This window comes from Squalius cephalus, assembly GCF_949319135.1.
Source record: "Squalius cephalus genome assembly, chromosome: 21".
NCBI classification, from domain to species: Eukaryota; Metazoa; Chordata; class Actinopteri; order Cypriniformes; family Leuciscidae; genus Squalius; species Squalius cephalus.
The window spans coordinates 16360986-16380000 of record NC_137142.1 but is presented as its reverse complement, the minus strand read 5'-3'; the positions used below and the strand labels follow the sequence as shown (position 1 = coordinate 16380000).

The 19015-nt window shown below is 38.5% G+C and overlaps 2 protein-coding genes across 2 annotated transcripts; one reads left to right on the top strand and one right to left on the bottom strand.

The window, feature by feature from the left end:
- Positions 1 to 138: 138 nt before the first annotated feature.
- mkks (MKKS centrosomal shuttling protein) lies at positions 139 to 13059 on the top strand. Its single transcript, XM_079855687.1, has 4 exons — positions 139 to 1821; positions 2839 to 3017; positions 8857 to 8967; positions 12590 to 13059. The coding sequence occupies exons 1-4, from the start codon at positions 837 to 839 to the stop codon at positions 13001 to 13003; spliced, it is 1689 nt and encodes a 562-aa protein (XP_079711813.1). The 5' UTR covers positions 139 to 836; the 3' UTR covers positions 13004 to 13059.
- Positions 13060 to 16453: 3394 nt separating this feature from the next.
- Positions 16454 to 18277, bottom strand: srd5a2b (steroid-5-alpha-reductase, alpha polypeptide 2b; the record flags this gene model as incomplete). The annotated part of the gene is made up of 5 exons (XM_079856343.1): positions 17934 to 18277; positions 17244 to 17407; positions 16920 to 17021; positions 16641 to 16791; positions 16454 to 16520 (listed from the first exon to the last, which is right to left on the bottom strand). The coding sequence occupies exons 1-5, from the start codon at positions 18206 to 18208 to the stop codon at positions 16454 to 16456; spliced, it is 759 nt and encodes a 252-aa protein (XP_079712469.1). The 5' UTR covers positions 18209 to 18277.
- Between the last annotated feature and the right edge of the window lie 738 nt (positions 18278 to 19015).

Sequence of the window (19015 nt, the reverse complement as noted above, 5' to 3'; positions counted from 1 at the left end):
GTAAATTGCGAAATATCCATGATGTTATATATCTTAACAAAATTACAGTTCCGCATTGAATGTGTAATGTTGGCGATGTAAAAGCCAATGGTTATTTTATTGGTTTCTGTTGTTAAATACTTTTTAACTGGCATGTTTGGTCACCACATAAGAGCATGTGTTGTAAGACGTAAACAAAATCTGCTGCTCGGCTGGTTTTTCTTTCTTATGTTTTGGTTAGTTCGTTGAACAATAAGCTTAACTTTGGGGAATTTACGAGCCTCGTAAAGTAAATTGCACACGTCTCCTCGCGTTTTATAATCTATTGAGTTTGTTTTTAATTACAAATCAGCAACAAGAGTTGTCATATGAAAGAATTCTATAATGCCATCAAGTCATTTTAGTACGATAATTAGTAAGATTATGTTAAAAGGTTGTTGACGTAAAATACTTGCTTAACTCCAAAACAGCATTTTACTAATTGTTTTGTAACTAACGTTACGTAAGCAGTTTTTATGACCTCATATTATTTGTCTACGGACTATTTATATTATTTATGAAATAATTAGTCAGGCCACAGGGCCATTTAAAATGAACTATTAAAGGTAAAAAGGTCGAAAAACTAAGAGAAACGTTGACCTTAAATATACACTCTCATATATGCTTTAATATACATGTTAACCTAAAATCTTGATGTTGGTTTAAATCAAAGATATTATGCTACTACAATATTGATCAATCATTACATAAAATCATAATATCGTACTATTACGCATGTGATCTATTAATTTCTAAGTGTTATTACAACTGACCTGTATCGATAACCTTCTGTGAATTTCTCTGAATGAAACCACAGTATGTCTCGCATTTGTAAGAAGAAACCTGCTGTGTGTACAGATGATCCACTTTCCGACAGTAGCATCTGCCAAAAGATAGCTCTGTTGAGAAATATACTCAGTACTGCCTATGGACCTACTGGCAGACTGAAACAAATACACAACAATGTTGGGGGCCACGTCTTGACCACTTCAACCTCTACAGCGCTGCTCAAGCGAGTAGATATGTCTGAGCCGCTTCTCAAACTGATCTCAACTTCTGTTCAACATCACACCGCACGTTACAGTGACTGTGGGCTGTTTATGGGGATTTTCATGCTGAGACTTATTGAAAATACTCAAAAATATAACCTAAGAACAGTTGCTGCAGCCAAGTCATACAAACATCTTGTGGAAGAATGCAACATGTATCTTAAAGGAGACTCTTGTGGTTGTAAGGTCTCGGTAGACTTCAGCAGCTGTATCTCGCTCGTTGCCCTGGCCCGCAGCATGATCACCAGCAAACCAGCCTGCATGTTGAATAGCAGGGAGACACAGCATATCAGTTCACTGATCGCACAGGCCTTTCTGTATTCAATCCCTTGCAACTCTCCCGATGTGGCCTGCTTTGGAAGGACAGTTACCATCGGCATTGAGGGCCAACCGGTGAGCGATTCTTCTGTTTTCCCTGGACTGCTGGTGGATGTCCCTGAGATGCTTCAACCTGCAGATCTTAAGAGACTGGGATCTGGTCCATTTAAAGTGGTGGTTTTCAGTGCATCACTGTCAGGTGATATGTCTGAGGTTGGAGATGTAACATTGGAGATCCATAGGGGAGTGGACCCAGAGCTTGATCTCCTTCAGCAGCTCCTGAAGCTTGGGGAACAAGTTGTTAAGGACAAAGTGAGCTTATTTGCTTGTCAGAAAGTAGTGCATCCAGTCCTTCTGCACTACTTCAGGGAACATGGAGTGGTGGTGATAGAGAGGCTTGGACTTGCCCTGATGGAGCCGTTTATCCAGATATCAGGTAGATATTTTTGAATATAGAATTGATTATGAATTTATAGCTGTTTTCTAAATTGTTTAATATAGCCTAGTTTTAAGTTGTATTTTCAGCTCTGACTGTATATTTAAAAACTAGTCATTTTTTCTGAATAAAACATCATTCAATGAAAAAGTTTTTTTATGAAAATACATAATACGAGTACATGTTAAAAAAACGTATTTTAAAACTAATTTCCTAAGAAAATAAACACAATTTCAACTTAGCATTCTTACGTATTTAGCAAAGACACTTTAAATTGATCTAAAGTGACAGACAATTTTAATGTAAACAAATATTTACATTAGAGTAAATGGAGTAATGATGCTGAAAATTCAGCTTTGCCATCATAGACATAAATTACATTTTAAAATATAATAAAAAATAGAAAAGCCATGCGATATTTAAAGCCATGCCTTCTTTGAATCATTTATTGGTTATAATCAGTGTTGGGTAAATTACTCTAAAAAGTAATTAACTACTAGCTACTAATTACATCTTCACCAGTGTAATTATATTACTGTACTAAATAATCTCTTAAAAGTATTGCATTACAAATCCAATATCAACCTCAACCAGTTGAACAATTCAAGGATAGACATGAAACTGCTCTTTTAATTCTTTAAAAATAAATATAAAAATTGCATAAATTATTATTGAACTGACCAAAGTATTTAAAGTGATAAGGTTAAATTAAAAACATACATTTTATAATTAGATGTAACATTTTGATGTTAAAGCCACTATTGTTTGGTATAAATTTGTATTATGTACTGTATTTAATGCAATTACATCAGAAGTAAATGTAATTAAATAACAGAAAAATTAAGAGTAATCCCTTATTTTACTTTTTCAAGGGAAAAGTAATTAAATTACAGTAATTGCTTGGTAATGAGTTACACCCAACAATGGTTATAAATAAAACATCATTGTGCAATACAATAGTATTGGAAAGAAATGTCAGTCCACTTTCTTAGAGGCTTCATTTTATTTTAATTTCAGGTGCTCAGGCTGTTGCTTCTTGCTCTCCAGTCCCGGCTGAAGCTTACGGGCTGGTTAGAGGGCTCTGTTTCCAGTCATGTGGATCCAGAGAGCTGCTCCATCTTCTTCCTTCTAAAGATGCTGCAATTAGCACCTTGGTACTTTGCCACAGAAATGAAACTATGCTTGAAGAACTGAAGGTTCGTCCAACATGTTAAAGTCAGGATTTTTATGTGTTCATTTAATTATTTTCATTTAAATGCACCAATAACCGTTTTTATACCAATTAATTTAAACACACAGTTTGAACCAATTCACCAAATTGAATCAAGCTTACGAAAACATCTGTCTTAGATGTGTTTAAAAACATCTGTTTTAATGCTCTCATTATCCCAAGTCATGAGACAAAAAAGGATCTTTAGGAAACATAATGGGCAAATAAAAGCTGCATTAAAATCATCGCAATATTCACAATGCGCAATTTTATTTCGGCAGTCAAATCATCACTGATACACTATATTGCCAAAAGTTTTAGGACGTCTGCCTTTACATGCACATGAACTTTAATGACATCCCATTCCTGATCCGTAGAGTTTAAAATGGAGTTGGCCCACCCTTTGCAGCTATAACAGCTTCAACTCTTCTAGGCAGGCTTTTCACAAGGTTTAGGAATGTGTTTATGGGGGTTTTTGACCATTCTTCTAGAAGCGCATTTTTGAGGTCCGGCATTGATGTTGGACGAGAAGGCCTGTGCCCAGTTGCATAAAGCACCTTAAGTGTAATTTTCCCTTAAGAACGCCCTTAGGTTTCCCTTATACTTAAGAGTGTTGCAAAAAATAGCTCTTAAGTATTACTTAAGGGTTTCTTTAGGTGAAACTTCATACACCCTAAGAATTTCCCTTGAGTATCTATTTTTCCCTTAAAGGGGGGGTGAAATGCTATTTCATGCATACTGAGTTTTTTACACTGGTAAAGAGTTGGATTCCCATGCTAAACATGGACAAAGTTTCAAAAACTAAGTTGTACGTTTGAAGGAGTATTTTTGTTCCAAAAATACTCCTTCCGGTTTGTCACAAGTTTCGGAAAGTTTTTTTCGAGTATGGCTCTGTCTTACGTAAGATAGGGCGGAATTTCCTTATATGGGTCCTAAGGGCACTTCTCCGGTAAGATCGCGGCCGCGCGCGCACTCGTAGACTAGAGCAAGAGAGTGAAAGCAGTTCGCCATCAAAGCGCCCTGCCCGGCTTTTGGGAAGTCAATGTCACCAAAGAAGTGTGTTTTTGGTTGCCAGGGCAAGACAACCCTGCACAGATTCCCAAAGAACCCAGCGTTAAGGAACCCGTGGATGGAGTTTGTTTTCCTGAGCATAAACGGAGTTGTGTTGTAAGACTGTTGTTCCCTGCATTTCGACGATGATTGTTTTATAAACAAAGCCCAGATCCACGGATTTGCAGATCGTCTAATGCTTAAGGATCGAGCAGTCACAATGATAAAGTTTCGCGGTCGTGCGTTGGAACCGGACGGTGAGTAAAACTGTTTGTTGAACGAATGTCTCTGTGTGTTGTCACTAGCTTGGCGCGTTAGCACAGCTAAGCTTCGCCCACACGGCCCGCCCCCAGCCGCTCGGTTTTTTCCGGAAAGACTCGGTACAGCCAATCTTTCTGTTAAAAATTTAATAAAACAAAAGACTTTTTGGAGATATGAAGGATGCAATATTACTCTATAGGTACTCAAGATTAACAGGAGATTGAGTGAAAATGAGCATTTCACCCCCCCTTTAAAGGAGAACTCCGGTCAATTTTAACATTGAGCTCATTTTTTTGTAAATTTGGAGTGCTGTCAGTACAGAGAACAACGACAAAAATCGGTGTTGCCTACACCGAGTTATCCTCTTTTTAAAATTTGCACCCTGTTGACTTCAATGGGGCAAGTTTTAAACCTGCTTTTAGCCTCTTAACATCCTTGATGTGTCATTACAAGTGCACAGCCAATGTGAGTGATTCCTTCAGAGTGAACACGGGTGAATCTGACTGCAGTAGATGTGAAAGATATGAATAAAAATGATGTTATTTCAGCCAGCGCTCATACCTGTATTTACATCCTGTTTTCGGTCGAAGCCCACCGTAATCGATTGTCGAGTTCACGCGCATAGGTTTAGTACGTACGATCATGCGCCCGAACTCGACAATCGACTACTGTGAACTTCAACCGAAAACAGGATGTAAATACAGGTATGAGCGCTGGGTGAAATAACATAATTTTTATTCATATCTTTCACATCTACTGCAGTCAGATTCACCGCGTGTTGACTCTGAAGGAATCACTCACATGGCTGGGCACTTGTAATGACACATCAAGGATGTTAAGAGGCTAAAAGCAGGTTTAAAACTTGCCCCATTGAAGTCAACAGGGTGCAAATTTTAAAAAGAGGATAACACGGTGTAGGCAACACCGATTTTTGTCATTGTTCTCTGTACTGACAGCAAATTTACAAAAAAATGAGCTCAATGTTAAAATTGACCGGAGTTCTCCTTTAAGTAATCCCTTAAAAACGATAAGTGTTGCATTAAGCCCCTTAACTGTCATATTCCTAAGTAAGACATGAGGTTTGGAAAACTTCACGTTCAGTGTTACACGGAGCGAGCAGGTTCAATCTAAGTCTTCTAACGAGACGCGATCGGCCGCTTTATATGATAAACAAATTTAAATTTTACCGTTTTTTCACATACAGTGGGGAGAACAAGTATTTGATACACTGCCGATTTTGCAGGTTTTCCCACTTACAAAGCATGTAGAAGTCTGTAATTTTTATCATAGGTACTCTTCAACTGTGAGTGACGGAATCTAAAACAAAAATCCAGAAAATCACATTGTATGATTTTTAAGTAATTAATTTGCATTTTATTGCATGACATAAGTATTTGATACATCAGAAAAGCAGAACTTAATATTTGGTACAGAAACCTTTGTTTGCAATTACAGAGATCATACGTTTAGTTCTTGACCAGGTTTGCACACACTGCTGCAGGGATTTTGGCCCACTCCTCCATACAGACCTTCTCCAGATCCTTCAGGTTTCGGGGCTGTCGCTGGGCAATACGGATTTTCAGCTCCCTCCAAAGATTTTCTATTCGGTTCAGGTCTGGAGACTGGCTAGGCCACTCCAGGACCTTGAGATGCTTCTTACGGAGCCACTCCTTAGTTGCCCTGGCTGTGTGTTTCGGGTCGTTGTCATGCTGGAAGACCCAGCCACGACCCATCTTCAATACTCTTACTGAGGGATGGAGGTTGTTGGCCAAGATCTCGCGATACATGGCCCCATCCATCCTCCCCTCAATACGGTGCAGTTGTCCTGTCCCCTTTGCAGAAAAGCATCCCCAAAAAATGATGTTTCCACCTCCATGCTTCACGGTTGGGATGGTGTTCTTGGGGTTGTACTCATCCTCCTTCTTCCTCCAAATGTGGCGAGTGGAGTTTAGACCAAAAAGCTCTGTTTTTGCCTCATCAGACCACATGACCTTCTCCCATTCCTCCTCTGGATCATCCAGATGATCATTGGCAAACTTAAGACGGGCCTGAACATGCGCTGGCTTGAGCAGGGGGACCTTGCATGCGCTGCAGGATTTTAATCCATGACGGCGTAGTGTGTTACTAATGGTTTTCTTTGAGACTGTGGTCCCAGCTCTCTTCAGGTCATTGACCAGGTCCTGCCGTGTAGTTCTGGGCTGATCCCTCACCTTCCTCATGATTGATGCCCCACGAGGTGAGATCTTGCATGGTGCCCCAGACCGAGGGAGACGGACCGTCATCTTGAACTTCTTCCATTTTCTAATAATTGCGCCAACAGTTGTTGCCTTCTCACCAAGCTGCTTGCCTATTGTCCTGTAGCCCATCCCAACCTTGTGCAGGTCTACTGTTTTATCCCTGATGTCCTTACACAGCTCTCTGGTCTTGGCCATTGTGGAGAGGTTGGAGTCTGTTTGATTGAGTGTGTGGACAGGTGTCTTTTATACAGGTAACAAGTTCAAACAGGTACAGTTAATACAGGTAATGAGTGGAGAACAGGAGGGCTTCTTAAAGAAAAACTAACAGGCCTGTGAGAGCCGGAATTCTTACTGGTTGGTAGGTGATCAAATACTTATGTCATGCAATAAAATGCAAATTAATTATTTAAAATTCATACAATGTGATTTTCTGGATTTTTGTTTTAGATTCTGTCTCTCACAGTTGAAGTTACAGACTTCTACATGCTTTGTAAGTGGGAAAACCTGCAAAATCGGCAGTGTATCAAATACTTGTTCTCCCCACTGTATAAACACATAAAGCACATCTTATATGGTTAACGGAAGCTCAAACGTGCGCGCAAGCGCAGGAACCAATGAGGTTTGTTCTTGCGCATGACGCACACACGTTGGAGCTTCTGAAACAGCTTGAATCATATGGATTACTTTTATGTTTTTCAATAAATGGACAGAAATAATAGGCGGATATTAAAAATATCTTTATTTGTTTCTAAAGATGAATGAAAGTCTTATGGGTTTAGACCAACATGAGGGTGAGTATGACGACAGAATTTTGAGTAAACTATCAATTTGAGTTTCTGTCTCGTCTGGTCCTTCTTTTTCATATTTGATATTCTTTTTTGTTTTCCTTATCCATGTTATGCTGTTTTCTGTTAAACTTACCGCTATCTGTATTAACAAATAACATGTCCATGCCAGCAATAGAATTTTATAGCGGAAAAACCTTTGTCACTGTCGTGAAACACTTAACAGTTTCCCTTACCTAAGAGAACTGTTTTAGGGATTATATGCAACATCCTTAAGTCATTCCCTTAGCTGAGGGGAAATCACGCCTTAAGTCTCATACTTAAGGGAAAAACTTAAGGTGCTTTATGCAACCGGGCATTAGATTGCAGTCTCCGCTCTAATTCATTCCAAAGGTGTTCTATCGGGTTGAGGTCAGGACTCTGCAGGGCAGTCAAGTTCCTCCACACCAAACTCGCTCATCCATGTCTTTATGGACCTTGCTTTGTGCACTGGTGGACAGTCATGTTGGAACAGGAAGGGGCCATCCCCAAACTGTTCCCACAAAGTTGGGAGCATGTAATTGTCCAAAATGTCTTGGTGTGCTGAAGCATTAAGAATTAGGGGCCAAGCCCAACCCCAGAAAAACAACCCCACACCATAATCCCTCCTCCACCAAACTTTACACTTGGCACAATGCAGTCAGGCAAGTCCCGTTCTCCTGGCAACCGCCAAACCCAGACTCGTCCATCGGATTGCCAGAGAAGTGTGATTCGTCACTCCAAAGAACACGTCTTCACTGCTCTAGAGTCCAGTGGCGGCGAGCTTTACACCACTGCATCCGACTCTTTGCACTTGGTGATGTAAGGCTTGGATGCAGCTGCTCGGCCATGGAAACCAATTCCATGAAGCTCTCTATGCAGTTATTGAGCTAATCTGGAGGCCACATGAAGTTTGGAGGTCTGTAGCTATTGACTCTGCAGAAAGTTGGCGACTTCTTCTTCGCACTGTGCACATCAGCATGTGCTGACCCCGCTCTGTGGTTTTACGTGGCCTACCACTTCGTGGCTGAGTTGCTGTTGTTCCCAAATGCTTCCACTTTGTTATAATACCACTAACAGTGGACCGTGGAATATTTAGTAGTGAGGAAAATTTCGTGAATGGACTTATTGCACAGGTGGCAACCTATCACAGGACCACTCTTAAATTCACTAAGCTCCTGATGATTTGGAGGGGTGTCCCAATACTTTTGGCAATATAGTGTATTTTATGAAGGTTCAATGTATTGCCCCGCTCTACAATCCTTGGCTGTGCCGTACCATTCTGTCAGGTTTATTTTGGGTGCATTCTTCCCTCTCAGTTCTCCAAGCTTTTTATTTTGTTCCTTGTATTTTTAAGTTCCACTTTTTCTAGATTCACTGGACTCACATTTATTTATTCAAACTTATTGCATGAATCCCCTCTTTCACTTCTCTCATATGAAGAACATTTCATTTCGTTTCATTTGTTGGACAGATGACATGTCAGAGAGCAGAACATGTGTTGCGACTGACTCTGAGGGAGCCCTACGCCCTGCTTGGAGGAGGCTGCACCGAGACACTGCTGGCCACCCACATCACACACATGGTATTCTGTTCCACTGAGTTACATATCACATTCGGTTGCATTTCTACAGTATTAATTACTAGATGAGTAAGTTTTACTAGTCAAAATGTTATGAAAAGATGCATGCATTATGCATTTCTTGACTGTGAATTAGGGCTGGGTGGAATGACGATGTATATCGTTACCACGGTATAAGATGTCTGTTGTTAGAGATTTTGCTATATCGTGTATATTGCAGTATGTAAATATATATGCCTCTCTCAGATCGTGCTCGATGTTAAAAACTGTTAAGCAGTGGAAAAAAAACTAAATTCGGTGCTCGCGCTGACTGACACGCATGCACAGAAAGCCACGTCTCTCGATATGTGATCCCAAATTTCACGTCTTATTGTGCTTGAATGGTCGAATACACATGCTATAATGTCTTCATGTAAGTATTCATGTAAACACAGCCGGTTATGTCTCCAGTGAAGGTAAACAGTTGGGTGTAAATCGGATGTGTATCAGTATAATGGATACATGCGTTTGGTCTTAAAGTGACAGCAGCCTATATATATATATATATATATATATATATATATATATATATATATATATATATATATATATATATATAAATAATATGAATCAAACAAAAGAGAAAATAACTTGCTGCTCTTGACTGAATAACTTTGTTTTAGCTTTAATAAGAATACATTTATATTTAATTCAAACAGTGAAGACTATGCTATATTTTATTTTTATATTTGATATTCAATTTCTGTAGTAATTCTAAGTACGTTAAATAAATCTGTTGTACTGGAAAAACTTAATTTAAAGGAGAACTCCGGTCAATTTTAACATTGAGCACATTTTTTTGTACATTTGGAGTGCTGTCAGTAGAGAGAACAACGACAAAAATCGGCGTTGCCTACACCGAATTATCCTCTTTTTAAAATTTGCACCCTGTTGACTTCAATGGGGCAAGTTTTAAACCTGCTTTTAGCCTCTTAACATCCTTGATGTGTCATTACAAGTGCACAGGTCATGTGAGTGATTCCTTCGGAGTGAACGCGGGTCAATCTGACTGCAGTAGATGTGAAAGATATGAATAAAAATTATGTTTATTTAGCCAGCGCTCATACCTGTATTTACATCCTGTTTTCGGTCAAAGTCCATAGTAATCGATTGTCGAGTTCACGCGCATTGGTTTAGTACGTATGATCATGCGCGTGAACTCGACAGTTCTCCTTTAAGTCATATTTTTGTTATATTGTATTTGTCCTATTGTTTGAAATTTGCTTCTTTTCTTTCTTTCTTTTAATAACAGAAATGACATACAATCATTTAAAAATAACTATATTGTGAAATAAAAATTCTCATATCGTGAAAAAAGAATTTGGTCATATCGCTCATACTGGTCATACTGTGAATTATGAAATTAAATTTAGTCTACTTTAAATTCTACTTTTTTAGCAACAAAAAAAGAGAGAAGATGATAAATTGGTGTGAACATCCAAAACCCAAATTGGCAAAAAATGAATAAATAAAAAATAGTATTACAACCTGATGAAATACGTTATGAAGACTTAATTGGTTGAAAGGTTTTTTTTTTGTGGTTTTTTTTTGGAGCTTTAATATCAGTGTACAGACATTTACCACTTTTCTTTGTTAATTTTGAGGCCATGCTGGTCAAAAGTTATTAAAAGATTTGACAAGGTTTTATGAATCTTCACAAAAACTAGCTCAGTTCATATTCAGACCAGTTCTCACAAAATTAGAAGATGCCAATTTAACCTATTTTAATGTTTAATATTTATTATTAATCAGTGGCAAATATACTCATACCTACTTAAAATGACCACAAGGGGAGCTATGAGCAAACAAATCTGCTCAACCTTACTTTTTTTTTTTTACATTTATTTATTTATTTGTTTATTTTTTTTATTAATTCAATGCCATGAGAACAAGAGGTATTACATATTCATTTATCACATTAACATTAGCTGCCAGAAATAGAAAAATTACATAAAATCCAGTGCTTTCAAAGCATTACATGTTTTCAGAACTTTTTTGTTTGTTCCAAAAGATTTACATATAAAGTCATTTTTAAAATGTGAAAAATATGGTTTGCATTGAGCCCACTTCTTTTTATGTATATGCTGGCATCTTTTTATAGGTATTTTCCTTACAAAAATAAATAAATAACTCTATAATATGTTGTTCTTTACAAATTGTCATTCTTAGCATAAAAGAAGCACATTAAATACACAAATTTATATCATACACTTCAGTTTTCTACTAATAAAGGTTTCTAAATCTTTCCAAAATAATCTTGAGTACATACAGTGAAAAAACAGATGCAAAAGAGTTTATTTTTTTAGTGCACAAAATTCACAGATATATGAAATATTAAGCTTAAATCTTTCCAAAACATGCTTAGCAGGATAAATTCTGTGAAGTATTTTGTAAGACACTTCCTCAATTTTGTTATTAACACAAAACTTATTTGGCAATTTCCATGCTTTAACCCAAGAGATATTACCAAAAGAATATTGCGGCAGGAAAAGACACAGAACAAAGAGCATTTCTTATATCCTTATTGCTACATTTTTGTTTTAAAACATTAACATTATCAATGAAAATGTTACCACAAAGATCATCCATGTTGATTTCCACTCCATTAGAGTTCTTTAAGAGTAACATCACACTCTTTGGAATCGCGTCAAGAACAATGGCAAACTCTCTTGGTTTAACTGATAATTGAAATTTTTGTAGAAATTCAGTATATGATAACAAATATCCATTGGAATTAAACAACTGTCTTACTAATATAATCCCTTCATTGAACCAAGTATGATAGAATGGTGATTTGTTTTTAAATAATACGTCTTTGTTATTCAATATGAAATAATTGTGCAGTGAAAAATTGTGCTTATACACCAATTTCCATGCTAGCAGGGCTTGTCTGTGAAAACTGGCCAATTTAACAGGAATTTTGTCAACAGAAAAATTGCATTTCAACAAAAAGAGTATTAAATGTATAATTAGGAAATGCATTGCAAAGAATTTCTCTATTCTTCAAAAACTCTCATTTAATTTTAAAGGTGTCATTAAGTGTACTATAATCTAAGACCTCAAGTCCCGCTTGCTCTTTGGTGTTACATCTGCTCAACCTTACAATCCTCATGCCACAATGTGGATGACGTCAAAACCTGGAAGACTAATTCACCAGTGGTTCCCTCGAGATTTTCCTATGAGTTTTTTATAATTTATGACTAAAATAAGGTCTGTGGTAAACAGTTGACGATACTTGGAAAAATTTTCTACAACGTAAATTAAACACACCCAATATTGAAAACGTGAATTTTGAAGCTGTTATGTTTATTTATTTATTTTAAAACTTGTTTCTAACAAGTTACTAGATAAGAATGTTTGGGGAGTAAGTGTGTGTAATTTACGCCGTAAAACAAAACGTCCAAGTATCGTCAAATTAGGTTTACTACAGACTTTATTTTACTCATAAATTTAAAAACCTCATTATAAAAACACAGGAAAATGTCAAGAGAACCACTGGTGAATTAGTCTTCCAGGTTTTGACTATTGGTGTGTGCCCAGTAATTTCTTGCTGCTATATTAAATGTTTTGTCATTTTACTTTACAGAATCAGTCCACAGCCACAACAACAGCTGCAGCTCTGGGCGTCTCTCACTCTGAGTTTCTCATGGCAGTTAAGGCATTCTGCAGCTCTCTGCATGCTGTGGCTCTTTCCTTAGAGCATGACGGGCAGGACTGTCTCATTGACCTGACATATGCTCACCGATGGGTCCCAGATATCTACCCCCAAACCACTGCTAGGCAAACCTGTGGCTGTGGTCTGGTGGAAGACAGATCCGACTTGGAGAAGACCCCACTAAATACAGCATGCCACACTTTCTCTCCTGTTTTCCTGGAAAACACTGACAATCAGCCCATAATATTAGATTCGTTTTCTGCCAAGCTCAATGCTTTGAATGTGGCGGTTGAGATGGCTAATTTTGTTCTTGATGTAAAATATATAATAAAGGATATCAATTGAATTTTGATGAATGAACTGTGCTAAAATAAAGATTCTAGGTTTGATATTTTATAATCAAATATTTATCCGAGACTTTTCTTCTTAACTCCATGTGGCAAAGTACACGTTAAATATACATTAGATCTCCAAAACCAAAATATGAAGAACACAGAGAGTTATAAGTCTTATTTGATGCTGCTAGAGTCAGTGACCTGCACTTTTTGCAAATATTCAAACGGCCAAATCTGCAAACTTTTAAATGAAGCAAAATAAAGTTTTGTGGTTACTAAGAAGTACTTAGGTGTGGCAAAAGGTCCTGCTTAAGTCATCGTCATTGTGCCTTTGGTAGCTTATGGGGTAATGTTCCTGTAATTAGTGCAGTGACTGAAAGGGTAACAAAATCTGCTGGATTAGATTACTACATAGAACTATCTACTCTAGGAAATCATATATTGCAAGCAAGAACAACGAGTGTGTGTTTTGTACGTGTAGTTTCCCACACTAGGTGTAGTCTTTGATTTCAGATCCTTTCCAGTATAAACATTACTGCTGTTGATTTGGCTATTAAATACGGAAACTTTTTTCTGACAAGGAATAAAAAAAAAAATTTATCTCACAATTCTGAGGGTTTTTTTCTCACAATTGGGAGTTTACATCTCGCAATTCTGGCTTTTTTTCTCACAATTGAATTATTTAAAGTCGCAATTGTGATTTATGATATATGAATTGTGAGTCTGCTCAGGATCATGGAGCATGCTTGGAGCGGAGGGGCTGGCCATTGCGCTGAAAATGACCTCAACCTCGATCATTCAAGAACGAAACACCACTGTGGTGATCGGAGACGCAAACATTTTGCTGTGACTCTTCCAGTGGTGAGGGGGAAAAGAGCTCTGATATTGAGGTATGTTTGTTTTTGTGTTTATTACAACCCTTTGCAGTGGGAAAACAACATTCAAACATTTCTCTGCACTCACTGCAACTCACAGGGGGAACAGTGAAAAGAAACGTGCTCTCTTGGTAGGCAGTCCGCCTCTCTCCACGGACATCGCTCTCTTCCTCCGAAAAGAACCTTTCTGTTCTCTGCTTCTGGTCCGCTGGGTGCCTGGACTGGCGGTGAACTTGCTTTGTGCCATAACAGGACTTCTTGTTAGGTCTCTGACGCATCGGCGGCTCAGGATCATGGAGCATGCTTTGAGCGGAGGGGCTGCCCACTGCGCTGAAAATGACCTTGATCTTGCCAGAAGGGTAGCATTGCCCGCTTGGCAAGGAAGTGGGTAATAATTTTAAACTGTTTTTGCGCATCCGCAAACTTCTCTGAGAAAACCCTTACGGCATCACCAAAGAGGCCTTAGGGGTTCACTGGGGCGTCAAGCAGCGCTGACCGGGCGGTACCAGGGTTGTCCACCCCATCTACCACTGAGAGGAGGTGGGTCTCTTGGTCATGGTCTCGGGCTGAATGAGAGGAGGGCCATGACCGCGTGAGCTCATCGTAGAGCTCATGGAAGAAAGGAGCTGATCTCTGCGGGGCATCCGACTGGCAGTCTGCATTGAGACCCATCCATCCACTTTTTCACCGGCTGCTCTGGGATTGACCATTCCAGGGCCATATTGGCCACGGCCTCTAAAAGAATATTCATGACATCCTTGTCCAGAGAAGTTGGAGTGGAGCTCAGACCAGGCACCTGGGTTGGAGGTGTTGGTGGACATCGTGTCATTTTCTCCATAGCCAAAAGAGACCAGGTCCTGCGCGTTAGAAGAAGGGCAGAGGCTGTGCTTAGTGTAGGAGACCGGGGGTTCTGGTAGGCGATGAGAAAGTGGGCACTGGGCTGGCGTTAACTCATCAGCAGAGCTTCCCGAGGGAGGTGTTCGCGGCCTCTCAGGAATGGGAGGCGTGATTGCTGGCAGGCTGCCGTTGAGCACAACAGCAAGCCTCGCACTGAGAATCTTGATAGGCAGGTCCTCGCAGGAGTGCAATTAGATCCTCCTAGCACCACTTCGCCGTGGGCGAAAGCACAACACGGAGTCGTCGTGCGAGTCTGATAACTCTATGGGCCCATCCCACAGGCGGCATCCTCTTGGGGAAAGGAGTTTCCCCAAAGTGTAAGCTATTACGCAATGTTGAGAGACCGACTCGAAGGGGATCGTGCAATGCTTTAGTGGACAATTTTTTGACATCTGCTGGAAAACAAACACTTTCGAAAAGAACCACTACAACCAGTAGATAGCTGCAGAGGACCACTCATTAGTTCATTTGCCGTCTGTTGCTACTTTATCACTTTCAGTCATATCAATTTGATTTAAGGAAGAATTTTGCCAATTCTTTCCCGTATTAAATGCCTCTGTCACTTCTAAAACTTTGCAGTGGACATTGGTCCTCTGCATGGCAAAGGTTTTAATTTAAAACCTTTTTCAAATTATTAAATGATTATATAGCCTACACAAAGTGAGCCTGAGCTCACTCACACGAAAACCTACAGTTATCACCTCTGATTGGCCATTCTTTTCAACAGACATGCCTGTGATTGACAACCACCGCTAGTAAAATATTGTAGAGTCATAGATTAACCAAACACACAAACAAACACACAACAAACTTGCTTCAGACAAACCATCATCTCTGTCTCACACACATGCAAAACTGTGTGGTAAATTAATTCATCGTGCAGACCTACTTTTTTGTAGCACATACAACATGTCTCACTGCAAAGTCCTGGCACAGTCATGCAGATCCGAAGCAAAACCAAAACAATGTTCTTCTGCAAAATGCATGCAGTTTTGTTGTTTAACCAACAGAGGGCCATAGTGTACCTTAAATCACTTTAGATTAACAGCATTTTATAAAAAAACACATATGGTTTAATTTTTATGTTCATTATATTTTCTTCTTTAAATATGAAGTGAAATTATGCATCATTTGCATCACCAAAATTATGATAGTTAGCAAAATAATTATTGTTTTCAATCAACAATTGGTGTAAACACCAAACATGTCATTGTTCAGCAAACAGATAATCCTGTAAACACAAAATCATGCAATTGTCTTGAATGGCTGAGATATTAATTTTTTAAAGCACCACAGAGTCATACAGTTTACACTTTTTGAGGAAATCAACCAACTTACAGTTGTCTCTACATATTAAGCTGGGATAGAGGAAGTAATAAGAGTTACACATAGTAACACACAAATATACTAACAACTGCAATAACATACTGTAGAAATAATTAAAAAAAATTAAGTGTCCTTTTATATGATTAATCCTTTATCATACAGGAAGTCAAAACAATTACACACAATCTGTAACATATTCAAGTCATAAATGTTCCTATTTGTGCCAATAATTCCCACTTACTGTATGCAAAATCAAGCAATGAAAACAAACCAAAAGGACAGTTGTACAACACTGTAGCAATTAAGAAGATGAATTATTTATCAGAACTGTCAGAACGCAACTACATTTGCCCTACATCTGCTCAGAAGATGAAGGGTATGAGAGATTTTCTTGATCTGGGGAAATCTTTGAACTTCTCATGATAATACCTGGAACACATTAGAGAAACCACATGTAGTTTTCTAAATCAATCAAATACCATTGAAAACATGTTGAAGACGTACAGTTTAATAATTCTGTAAGTGATTTGTGAATTTTGGTTTACTTACCTGTGATGGTGATAGGCTCTTGGGCCTATGAAGCAAGTTGTGAAAAAAGCAAAAGCAAATGTGGGTAAGGACTGGGTAGCAACAGCGTAGCCCAGCCACTGTACTATCTCCCCAAAGAAATTTGCACCAGACACATACTCAAATAAGCCGCCTGCAGATAAAATAAACACATAAATCAGCTCAGCATTTATTCAGCGAAGCTAATTGCAGTTTGCTTACAGAGACAGAAATAAAGACAGTGAATGATGAGTGTTGCTAACATTAAAAAGACTCAAATACCTCTCGGGATTTTATAGGAAGTTTCTCCAGGTTTTCTCAGGCTGCGAAGAATGTGGTCACTGTGAATATTAACTCCCATTCCTATGAAAAATATGATCAGGCCTAGAGAAATACAGTTAAAAAAATTAGTTTAATAAACGTACAACTTTATGTAAACATTTAACAAGCAATTTGTCTAAAGTACTTTATTTTTATTAATAATATGATAAACAAAAAATTTTTATATATATATATGTGTGTGTGTGTGTATATATACATATATATTTTAAATTTTGAAAAGCACACAATTTTATTATAATAATTATTTCTGTAAACGTGTTTTACCGGCTAGCAAACAGGCATCAGAAAACCATGTGTTGTTATATGTAGCACAATGCAGCAGATAGTGTGCCTGCAGGAAGCCATTAATAGAGCAAAACACCATCCCTAACAGCATGATGTTGAACGGATACGGCCGCCCTTTGGTCAGCAGAGAGTAGATGCAGCTCCTGGAAACCAGAATGTTATTTGTATGTTAGGTCATCTGCCAACAGTGCATTACATTTCGACTGTTATTTTGTGTCTGCGAACACCTGCTCACAATCCTAAATCCAAGCATTTCTCACGCCATTCACCTGCTTTTGATTCAGTTAATTACTCAGATCAGATATTATGTTACATTTCCGCAGCCTCAATTTATTGTCAGCACAGTATGATTGTTAAAGAAGCAGGAATCCAGAACATTCCACCCAGTCCATTCCCTTTTGTCTTCGAATTAAGGGTTATTTTTTCCTCATTTGTTCTGGGTGAGCTAATACATCCAGGTTTGTGAAATGGCTTAACTGAACTTTTGCATACCAAAAAAAAGGTGAATGGAAGCAAAACCTCTCTGACGACATGCCAATGACATTATAAAGTTGCTATGATTTATATGCAGTCATCCGCTCTGGCCTATAATATCTGCATTTTATACTTAGTGATCTTTCATTAATGTTGTAAAATTGTTTGTAAAAATGTTTGTCCCATCAGGCTTACCTTTGGAAGTAATGCAAGCAGAAGGTCCAGAGCATCAGGTGTTTCCCAGTGCTGTGTTTTACATCTGTGATCAGCATCAAAAGCAGGGGCACCAAGAGAGCGGGAAGCTCCTGGAGGAACCAGGCTAGCCTTGCGGGAACCATCATGGAGCTGTCCGAGGTGTCCACATAGCGGCCATAGGCAGCGTGAGACTTCCTGAGACATATAAAGTGCATTACCCCACACAGGATCATCCCCAAACTCAGGCCCTGCACGAGGAGCTCCTGGCACTGCATGGAGGTTGAGTATCTGTCCAAGTCCAGACCAGGTTTGAGCCTAATTTTGTATCTCCCCTCTTAACCCCTCACCAGAGCTCTGCAAACACAACGTCTCAGAGCAGCTCCTCCCCAAAAGCAGAGGGAGAGCCGAATCCTGATCATGCGACAGTATGCACCCTGCTGAAATGTGAGATTGCCTTTTTCAAACAGATTTCCTTTTTTAACATATTGCAAGAGATTTATGCACTGGTGGGGAGCATCGGTTTTCATGTGATGGAATGGTATCAAAACACAAGCATGTATGTGAGGCTTGGCTATTGTTTTTTTCATCAGTAAGAAGACCATGTTGTTGTTAATAATGCTGTATATTTTGTGTTCAGAAGGATGTAACACAATGCTTTGATAGCATTAGCATAGTAATAAGTACAACAATATAGAACATAACATCTGTTCTCAAACCAAGCTCATGCTCCACTCGTCAGCATGATGGTAACCCTAAAAAAAAAACAAATAACAGAAACTCTTCTAAATTAGCATAGCTAAACATTAAACACTACTAAATCTCCCACTTAACATTGGTCTTGCACAAAAAACGGTAACACTTTACAATAAGGTTTCATTTGTTAACATTAGTTAACTACATTAGTTAACATGAAATAACAATGAACGATACCTCTACAGCATTTATTAATTTTAGCTAATGTTAATCTCAGCATTTGCTAACAAAATTTTATCTTAAAAATGTATAACTGTTAACATGAATTAATGCACTGTGACTAACATGAATATGAGCATTTTTGTTTACTAACCAAGTTTAATAAATGC

What these genes read in the sequence shown, in the direction of transcription:
- mkks (XM_079855687.1), top strand. Translation starts at nt 837, where the DNA reads ATGTCTCGCATTTGTAAGAAGAAACCTGCTGTGTGTACAGATGATCCA. An exon ending in CTATGCTTGAAGAACTGAAG is followed by an intron (nt 3,018 to 8,856) that starts GTTCGTCCAACA and finishes TTTGTTGGACAG; the next exon opens with ATGACATGTCAGAGAGCAGA. An exon ending in CCACCCACATCACACACATG is followed by an intron (nt 8,968 to 12,589) that starts GTATTCTGTTCC and finishes TTTACTTTACAG; the next exon opens with AATCAGTCCACAGCCACAAC.